This window comes from Sinocyclocheilus grahami, unplaced genomic scaffold (assembly GCF_001515645.1).
Source record: "Sinocyclocheilus grahami isolate Dianchi unplaced genomic scaffold, SAMN03320097.WGS_v1.1 scaffold1038.1, whole genome shotgun sequence".
In the NCBI taxonomy this organism is placed as follows: Eukaryota; Metazoa; Chordata; class Actinopteri; order Cypriniformes; family Cyprinidae; genus Sinocyclocheilus; species Sinocyclocheilus grahami.
In genome coordinates this window covers 71,252-81,595 of record NW_015506217.1, presented here as the reverse complement: position 1 = coordinate 81,595, position 10,344 = coordinate 71,252, and the positions used below count along the sequence as shown (strand labels likewise).

Here is a 10,344-nt window from a genome sequence, read left to right as displayed (position 1 = left end):
ACTTGATTTTTTTTCTTTGCAACCTCATTAAAGAGCCCCATCCCACCCCAAATGCAATGATTCAAATACAGTCCACTTTTATGATCTAGAGTTATGTTTTATTTCAAGGTACTTCCAGTCAGTCCATGTCATATAAGAAAACTGCTGAAAATAAATAGAAATGAGAAATGGTTTCACATTACATTTTTCTACATAAATGATCTGCTGGATCTTGACATCTCTGTGTGCTTGCAATCCCACCACAGCTCCCTGCTCGGATAAAGGTGGCTTTCATCATATTCAGTAAAATAAAAACTTTTTTTTTAGTTTGTTTAAGGGTTTTATTATTGAATGCACACAGCTGGTATGAGAGTCCTGGTCTAATCTGAATCCATCCAGTTGTATATGCACTTTTTTTGTGTGGTGGAAGCAGATAGACTTCACAGATTAACAAATACACAAGGACAGAGCTCTACCTCTTCTTGTGCTGTACTGTCCCGCACTGGGTCCGTTCGTATTAATGCCTTTAGAGCAGTTCTTTAACAATCAATATCTGCATATAGCATCCGTTAAACAGCATCGTTCACTGTCTAATACATTTGCATTTCAAGATCTTCTTGAACGCGTTCTGGAAGTCTTTGTTAAAGTACGCGTATATGATGGGGTTCAAAAGTGAGTTGGAGTATCCGAGCCAGTTAATGACCGCACTCAACCACTCAGGCATGAAACAGTCTTGACAGAAAGGCAAAACAAGCGCCACGATGAAGAAGGGCAGCCAGCAGAAAATGAACGTGCCCATAATGATTCCCAGAGTCTTGACCGTTTTGCGCTCTCTGGCCAGAGCCACTTTGCGCTTCGCTTCCGTGTTTTTCTCGTTTCTGCTCTCGAAGCACGGCTGAGGGTTGTTGGGCAGGCTCAGGTGGTTTCTGGAGACGGTCTGAACTTCTGTAATCTCGAACGACTCTCCGTCGTCCGAGTGTTTCAGCGCTCCGTTTACGCAGGAGCCCGGTTGCGGCTCCACGCTTCGCCTCCAAGTTTTGCTCACCTCGCCGTTCGCTTTCCTCGGGAACAGCGCCGGAGACACCGCCAGGCATTTGTCCGCGATTTTAGCTTTCTCGGTTTTCTTCACGGTTTTCCTTATGCGAAACCTCGCCGCTCGGAATATCCGCCCGTAGAGGACCAGCATGAGAATGAGGGGGATGTAGAAAGCTCCAAAAGTTGAGTAGATGGTGTACCCGTGGTCTTGGCTGATTGTGCACGCGTCGGGATCTGCACGGTCCTCTGGTTTCCTCCAGCCCAACATGGGAGGAATGGAAATGGAAAATCCTACTAGCCAAGTGAGGCTGATCAAGATAGCCGCTCGTCTCGGGGTCCTTTTATTCACATAGTCTATGGGATCGGTGATGGCCCAGTATCTATCCAAAGCGATTGCGCACAGGTGCAGGATGGAAGAGGTGCAGCACAACACGTCTAGAGAGATGAAAATATCACACATCTCCTGTCCCAAAGTCCATTTGTTCAGAACCTGATACAGGGCTGCCATGGGTAGCACTAGAACCGACACCATGAGGTCTGTGACGGCCAGGGAGCCGATTAGATAGTTGGCCACATTCTGAAGCGATCTCTCCAAGGCGATGGCAGCGATGACACACGCGTTTCCCAATATGGCAAACAGAATTAACGCGGCCAGGAAAAGCGAGCCGATTATTTGGTAACTCAAAGCAACTTCGCTAACTGTAGTCGCGTTCCCGCTCCAGTCTTGGCTTTCTGTGGTGTTGTTGTAACTCTCCATGGTGAGAGCGGTCACTCAGAGACAGTCCCTCGCGCCGGTCACCTCGCTGCTCTGAAGACGCATGGCGGGCTCCGGGCTCCGGGCTCAGGAAGTGCCGCACGCTCGAGCTGCTATCATTGGCGCCCAGTGACGAAGTGAATTCATTTATACGAGTCGTGCTAAGTGCGTCAGAGATGGCTGAGGAGAGGTTGGCGCGCGCACTTTGCAGAGCGGCCGTGCAAGCTTTACAGCAGGACAAAGTTGTCCTTTCGGATGTGCAGTGTTCTAGTACAATATGTTTTGAGATATTCAACAGTTGCTGTTAAGAAAGTTGCGCAGGCAAATTCAACAACGTGCTGCGTCTGGTCAATTGTTTCTTAGTTACTTGTTTTGCTGACAAAGGCACATTTTCTGCAAACATGTTGTATGAAGATCGATTTTATTTCTTCACACAGCCATCTTTCACTATTTTGCAGTGAAAAAGTCCTTGCACTCTTTCAACCAATTAGATGTTCGTTGCAGATAAAGAAAATCAGCTTGAAATCTGAAACTTGAGACAAATGAATGTATAAGTTTAATTGTTGGAAATAAAAATAATTATGACGAAATGATAAAAAATTATGTGCATATAGCTAGATCTGATGAATAATTAAAAATGTGTATACAAATAGTGTCATAGGCTATTATATGATCATTAGAAGTCGTAACCTGCAATTGTTGCCTTAATGAGCTATTTTTACCTGTTTTGATTAATACAAAATTAGTTTTGCTTATATTAATGTACTTAGGTTGATTCAGTGATGCTAAATAATATTTTTTGATTGGAATAATAGGCTACCAGTTAATTTAGAACCATTTTTAGGTTACCATTTTTTTCAGTAATATATCTTGACAGTATTCATGTTTTGAATATCACAAACCTTTTGATGATTATCAGATTTATTGTAATAGTGTACTCCATAGGCCTATGACTTATGTTGCAGAGATGCGTCGGGGAAATGCACTTTCAGCACCGCGGACAGTTCCATGAGTTCCCCAGAACGGAAATCTGCTGCCATCTGGTGAGAACATGGCAAAAAGATGAAAGAAAATAATGAGGACGCATTGTGGAACGAGACCCCTCTTCCCAACGATTCAGATCACTCTTGACTTCATGCAGCATAGACTTTCCTTCTCCCACCTCATTTAATATTGAAAAAGTGCTGGAATATATATAATATCAATGCATTTTTTTTTACTACGGCTATCGCAAAGCCTATCAATATGCATGATTAATAATGAAAAATGTGCGATAATGTGCTTACGTAACCTTACGCAATGCCATTCAACTTGTCTTTGAAAACATGCTTGTTGTGAGAGGTGTGAAAAAAAAAACTGAGCTCAACGAAAGTTTGCATATATTCAGCACTAGAACCGACACCATGAGGTCTGTGACGGCCAGGGAGCCGATTAGATAGTTGGCCACATTCTGAAGCGATCTCTCCAAGGCGATGGCAGCGATGACACACGCGTTTCCCAATATGGCAAACAGAATTAACGCGGCCAGGAAAAGCGAGCCGATTATTTGGTAACTCAAAGCAACTTCGCTAACTGTCGTCGCGTTCCCGCTCCAGTCCTGGCTTTCTGTGGTGTTGTTGTAACTCTCCATGGTGAGAGCGGTCACTCAGAGACAGTCCCTCGCGCCGGTCACCTCGCTGCTCTGAAGACGCATGGCGGGCTCCGGGCTCCGGGCTCAGGAAGTGCCGCACGCTCGAGCTGCTATCATTGGCGCCCAGTGACGAAGTGAATTCATTTATACGAGTCGTGCTAAGTGCGTCAGAGATGGCTGAGGAGAGGTTGGCGCGCGCACTTTGCAGAGCGGCCGTGCAAGCTTTACAGCAGGACAAAGTTGTCCTTTCGGATGTGCAGTGTTCTAGTACAATATGTTTTGAGATATTCAACAGTTGCTGTTAAGAAAGTTGCGCAGGCAAATTCAACAACGTGCTGCGTCTGGTCAATTGTTTCTTAGTTACTTGTTTTGCTGACAAAGGCACATTTTCTGCAAACATGTTGTATGAAGATCGATTTTATTTCTTCACACAGCCATCTTTCACTATTTTGCAGTGAAAAAGTCCTTGCACTCTTTCAACCAATTAGATGTTCGTTGCAGATAAAGAAAATCAGCTTGAAATCTGAAACTTGAGACAAATGAATGTATAAGTTTAATTGTTGGAAATAAAAATAATTATGACGAAATGATAAAAAATTATGTGCATATAGCTAGATCTGATGAATAATTAAAAATGTGTATACAAATAGTGTCATAGGCTATTATATGATCATTAGAAGTCGTAACCTGCAATTGTTGCCTTAATGAGCTATTTTTACCTGTTTTGATTAATACAAAATTAGTTTTGCTTATATTAATGTACTTAGGTTGATTCAGTGATGCTAAATAATATTTTTTGATTGGAATAATAGGCTACCAGTTAATTTAGAACCATTTTTAGGTTACCATTTTTTTCAGTAATATATCTTGACAGTATTCATGTTTTGAATATCACAAACCTTTTGATGATTATCAGATTTATTGTAATAGTGTACTCCATAGGCCTATGACTTATGTTGCAGAGATGCGTCGGGGAAATGCACTTTCAGCACCGCGGACAGTTCCATGAGTTCCCCAGAACGGAAATCTGCTGCCATCTGGTGAGAACATGGCAAAAAGATGAAAGAAAATAATGAGTACGCATTGTGGAACGAGACCCCTCTTCCCAACGATTCAGATCACTCTTGACTTCATGCAGCATAGACTTTCCTTCTCCCACCTCATTTAATATTGAAAAAGTGCTGGAATATATATAATATCAATGCATTTTTTTTTACTACGGCTATCGCAAAGCCTATCAATATGCATGATTAATAATGAAAAATGTGCGATAATGTGCTTACGTAACCTTACGCAATGCCATTCAACTTGTCTTTGAAAACATGCTTGTTGTGAGAGGTGTGAAAAAAAAAACTGAGCTCAACGAAAGTTTGCATATATTCAAAACTGTGCAGAGGACAATTAAAGAGACATCACAATTTTACTCTTTATGCCCTTTACTTTGGAGGACATAAGCGAAGACGATTGTCGCATTACATGATTAATAATGAAAAATGTGCGATAATGTGCTTACGTAACCTTACGTAATGCCATTCAACTTGTCTTTGAAAACATGCTTGTTGTGAGAGGTGTGAAAAAAAAAACTGAGCTCAACGAAAGTTTGCATATATTCAAAACTGTGCAGAGGACAATTAAAGAGACATCACCATTTTACTCTTTATGCCCTTTACTTTGGAGGACATAAGCGAAGACGATTGTCGCATTAAAAAATATTATTATTCAATGTTATCAAAAATATTATTATTATTGTAAACGTATTTTTCATTTCTTTGCTTGCCATTAAGAGTTTAGATATCTTTCACTGTTTTACATGTATCTTGAAGTTGAAAAAGTTCAATATTCAATAACCGAATAATTAAGATAAAAATATCACAACTGAATAATCTATTAATGGTTGAAATTTTGCAATGTGTTTTGTTAAAAATAATTTTGCATTAACTTATAACTGATTTAACATTTTCTTGAAATTACCTACAAAAAAAATCCATATTAACAACTATTTTGTTATCCACTGTAAAATATTACATTTGAAAAAGATATCATTAAAATATACATACATTTTAAAATATTTTTATATGAATTAAATATTAAGAATATATGAATAATTATATTAATATTATATAATATTTCATTAAAATTATAATTGTTTAAATAAAATAATCGTTTAAAACTTGCCCTTCTAACTTAATGACTGTTTGGGGGAAAAAAAGAAAAATGAAGCGTCAAGTAGAAGCCACACATGCAAATTGTATAAAATGACCACAGATTTCGTTTCAGTCAGCGTGACTGTCATATTCTCATATGCTGCCGATTGTTCAGACAGAAAAAGAGCTGATGGTGTCTGTTGAAAAAGGTTGGTCTAGTTATTTCACCTAATTTTGCCACCCTTATAACACAATGCATGCATTGTGGGTTGTTTGAATTCTATAGGCCCCCAGAGACAATCGGGTCACTGAACTGCCACTATTTAGGGGCCTTTACCTTTGTCAACAGTGCAAAATACCTCAGGGGGCCAGTATGTTCCTGCTCACCTCTTCAACAATGAACTCAAATGTTTCCTGGCCTGTTGTAGAGTTGGGCACAGTGGGGTGGGGGGGTGTTTCGGTTCAACAGTAAGTTGTCCGATCTGAGATGGACTCACATGGAGAAGAGGACCTTGGGCGCACGGTGGAGGCCCTGTGTTTGGAGGTCAGGCCTCTCCAGAAGGCCAAACTTGGAGCCAGACTAGCCCACAGGAAGACGTTCAGTCTGGACTATACAAATGCCCACCGGGTGACTCATTACAGGGGGCAAAACTCCCCACGAGGATACTCTGATCTGCACTTTCCAGACTGTGATCTCCAGGCAGGGCATATGCTGAGGTCCACAGCCAGCCAGCAGACCTCCACTTCCCCATGCCATAGGACAAGCCCTCCTCCCTATAGCAGGACTGTGATGCTTTCGAGGAGGTCTGATCAAGAACCTGTTAGGTCAGATACTATTAGGGGCTCACGAATCCCTCACGAGGATCAGGAAGCGGGCGGCTCCTTCAACCGCAGAGCTCCTCTGATGTCTCTCAGCAGCTCTGAGGAGGAACAGGAGGCTGGAGAACAGGCTGGCAGAGCTCCAGCAGGGCTCAGCGTGGCTTCATCCCTGCTTACACCCACTCCCACTGGGGAACACAGGCTGGGTAAGAGAGAGAGGAAGCGACTGAAGAGCCTGAGGAGGAGACAGAGGAGGAGAGAGAGCCAGCAGCAGGAGAACGTGCAGGTGAAACAGAAACGCAATCAAGCATGTATTTACACACTCAGACATGCTGTCTGTGCTGTAATAGGACCGAAGCTTTTCTGTCAGAATATTAGCTCTTTTCAGCTGCATTTCTAGAGACGCGAACACTGACAGCGAATGAAGATAAGAAAAACTTATTTGCAATTGTTAATGTCTCTGTCAAAGGTGGTACAAATGAAAAAGTCAAACAATGCAACAAATTAAAGACAATATTCTATGAAGTTGTAATATTTTCTGTTAATTTAGAGCCAAAGATTAAATTATTATAGAATAAATAACTTGTCTAATTAATAAATAAAATTGATTTAATTGATTTAATACTAAGCATTAAATAAGTAATAATGTAAAATTCAAATAAATTATTTTATAATGAAAACTCAAAATGAAAAACTTAAAAAAGGAAATAAATATTTAATATATCTTATTTCATGAGTTTATGTTGATGCTGCATGTTTATTGTTTATATTTGCTACATATTTCTACAAGACCTTACATATATACATATATATATATATAAATTGTTTTATATTGATTTATAACAATATAAATTGTTTTATATAATACCTATAGTCAGCAAATGCTGTTATAAATGTTTACTGGCTTGGTTAAAATGGCATCAGGGGACTACAGTATTACTTTTATGATAAATATAAAACCTAAAACAAAACAACACAAATAAATATAAAACAGTTCAAACAAGACAATGCAATTATCACCCAGAAAAACACCAAACTAGTAAAAGACAAAGAGCTGGATGAGAGGAAACCTAGAGGAGAACAAGTAACTTTGATTTGCAGAAATAATAATAATAATAATAATATATTACTTTTATGATTTTGCTGCCGTGTTTGTCTTGTTTCTAGACTGATTGTTTTCTACATTGTAACAGACAATTTTTTTTTCAAATATATTTTTCAAATTACTCTTTCATGTTGAGGTTTATTTTGCGATAATGGTCAACTGGCTGTACATCATTTCTTACATATATTCATATATTATTATGTTATTCATTACTTCCTTTTTTCTCTAGCACATTATAAAGCTGAATGATCACCCACAGATCATTCATTCAGAATTTATCATTTTCCAGCAGAGGGCATCTTTCAACAATCAACAGGTTCTGCATTAGTGATTCTGAATTCACTGCAATAAACTCATCAGCATTAATGCTCACTCTATCATTGACGTAAAATTTCAATTAAAACCAAATTAAAGATTTAAAATGATTGTAAAAATTAAAATGTAGTTCTCTTTACAATGATTCTGATTGTCCTTTAATGCACAACACCCCAAAGTGTCTCCTATGAAATCATCACTTAAAAAGTGGTTTTCTTTCCTGGTTTTGGTCTGATTATTAGTACTCATTGTCAATTTGTCATTGTCCACAGTCTAGAAGTGGGGTGGGTTGTGATTTGGCAGATGAAGTAAGGACCCTTCATAATACAGTGACGAGAAAGAGAAATCCTACATTTTCATTTCTCTGGTAATAATTCTGGTTGTAGGCTGTTTATTTTCCCTTTGGAGTGCACACACTTCAAGGGTGACATACCATATCAATTAAAACACTGTGAATGCTTTCATATCCATTTATATAAAAGAGGATGGGTTTTTACTTTATTTTAGGCACTAACAGATTCCATGTGAGATGTTGATGTTAGGATTCTGGTGTCCACAGGAAGCGTTGCTGGGTTGTCAAGTGGGATGTGGAGGCTTTTATGAGATGTGTATTTGGTGATAATGACACACATGTTATTGTTGTGATTTTTGTAATCCTTTTTGGGAATTGTTGTTGTTGTTGTTGATGATTATGATGTTTTTTTTAAATCTTTTTGGGAATTTATTAAAGTTACCCAAGAGTTTAAAAGACCACACACACAACTTTAGCTAATAAAAAAGAATAATAAAAATAGCTAGTTAATAGAAAATCTACTAGTATTATTTTTTATAATTCCTTGTTAATCCTGGAACAACATTCCAATCAACCAATCAGAATAGAGATATAACTTTTCAGGAAATATCTGTTTTAGGCTTATAATCAGGGTTAGGTGCTTCTACACCCTTGTTAATCAGCTATCATTTCCCACTGATTTTAGGAATAAATTATGGGTAGGGTTAGGTTTAGGGGTAGGGATTGGGTTAAGTCTATATTTTTGGACATTAATGTTGATCCAGGATCATCAAAAGATGTTGATCCAGGAACATGTCTTACTTGGCAAAATCACGGTGACCCCTTCCCTCACATTCCAGACCTTTTTAGTGGGACTGAGCACAAGAGTGAGCGCCTACATTTTTCAGACACTTTGGTTCTGGAAGTACTTTTACCATTTAAATTGTCCATAGGGATTTCAAAACATTTTTACCAGCTCTGAGATATAATTTTTTTTTCATTTCTTTTCTTTTTCCTTTTTTTTTTAATAAGCGTGTTCTGAATATTTGATGGCATCATATACACTGTAAAAAATGATTGTGAATATATGTAGTTGTATTGTGTATATATGAAGTTTTACAAGAAAAATTAAGTCTTTCAACTTCAAAATTTCATGTTTAATGCAATGTGTCTTCTTAATTCTTTGTGAAATTTACTACCAATTTCTCAGTTAAAATTGTTTCGACACCAAATTATTTTCACTGTACTATAGTCTTAAAAGGTTTATAGAGAACTGTTAAAAAATCTGTTTTCTTAATGGCAAAATGAATGGGATGAAAATTAATTCATTCCAGTTGCCCTCTATATACGGTTTTTCACAGTGGTTGAGCAGAAATTTGGGTCTTATATTGATTTCAAACACTAAAAATGACATGAAATATGACAGAATCTGATCTGAGAAACAAGCTGTATGAGATATGATAAATCCATTTAAAATGAGTCTGGGCTTTCTGGAAGTAATGCACATGAGCACACTAATGATTCACAGATAAATAAATTCACACATCCCACTCTTCACAGAACTGAACCATACAGCCCGTACATTCTTCCCAAAGGAATACCTGTCTCGGAAGCAGAATTTCCAGAAAGCGGGCTGTGCAAAATGGCCTCTTCCGAGCTGCCGTAAACTGTTTCGAATTTTTGGAGGTCAAACAATTTTTTACATCTATTCCACTTATTTCCCCTTCAGATTCAGTTGTTATTCTTCATATGGTAGTAATGCTTACTGTTCTTTGTCTTGCTCTTTTTTTCTCTCCCACTCTCTCTTTCTTAGGCTTTGAAAGGCAGGCAAGTCCAATCGGCAGACGGCAGTTCCCTCACGGGGGCTACCGGCTTGATGCCTTCAACTTTGAGGATGATTCACATGGCTGGCGATTTGACATGGACATGGTGATCATCTACTCTGTCAACTGGGTCATTGGTTTCATTATCTTCTGCTATTTCTTCTTCCTCTCTTTTTAAAGAGAAGGCACAGGGAAGCTGTCTGCGCTGTTTCAGATCTTTTAGGACAATACAAAAGTCGGGAAGAAGGGAATCACACACTGCAGCTGTTTCTGGACTATGTGTAGGAAACACCAACCAGTCACAGAGAGAAAAGAATGCATGCAGCTAAAATTGAGTGTGATGATCCGTTTACTGTAAAGATTAATCGTGATTTTTGAGTTTGTGGTTTGCCTACAGAATTTTGGCTGACTGCGTGGAGAAGCTTTGCATGGATAATCACAAGTGGACTATTCATTTCACTACAAGTTG

General features: G+C 38.7%; 2 protein-coding genes across 2 annotated transcripts; one reads left to right on the top strand and one right to left on the bottom strand.

The window, feature by feature from the left end:
• Nucleotides 1-346: 346 nt before the first annotated feature.
• Nucleotides 347-1,863, bottom strand: LOC107565985 (5-hydroxytryptamine receptor 1A-alpha-like). The gene has a single exon (XM_016251330.1). It carries the CDS (start codon nt 1,769-1,771, stop codon nt 563-565), a length of 1,209 nt encoding a protein of 402 aa, XP_016106816.1. The 5' UTR covers nt 1,772-1,863; the 3' UTR covers nt 347-562.
• Nucleotides 1,864-9,527: 7,664 nt separating this feature from the next.
• Nucleotides 9,528-10,053, top strand: LOC107565982 (E3 ubiquitin-protein ligase RNF180-like). The gene is made up of 3 exons (XM_016251326.1): nt 9,528-9,531; nt 9,613-9,738; nt 9,866-10,053. The coding sequence occupies exons 1-3, from the start codon at nt 9,528-9,530 to the stop codon at nt 10,051-10,053; spliced, it is 318 nt and encodes a 105-aa protein (XP_016106812.1).
• Nucleotides 10,054-10,344: the final 291 nt, after the last annotated feature.

Coding starts and splice junctions, on each gene's coding strand:
- LOC107565982 (XM_016251326.1), top strand. Junction 9,739..9,865: donor ACTGTTTCGAATTTTTGGAG/GTCAAACAATTT, acceptor TCTCTTTCTTAG/GCTTTGAAAGGCAGGCAAGT.
- LOC107565985 (XM_016251330.1), bottom strand. CDS start 1,771: ATGGAGAGTTACAACAACACCACAGAAAGCCAAGACTGGAGCGGGAAC.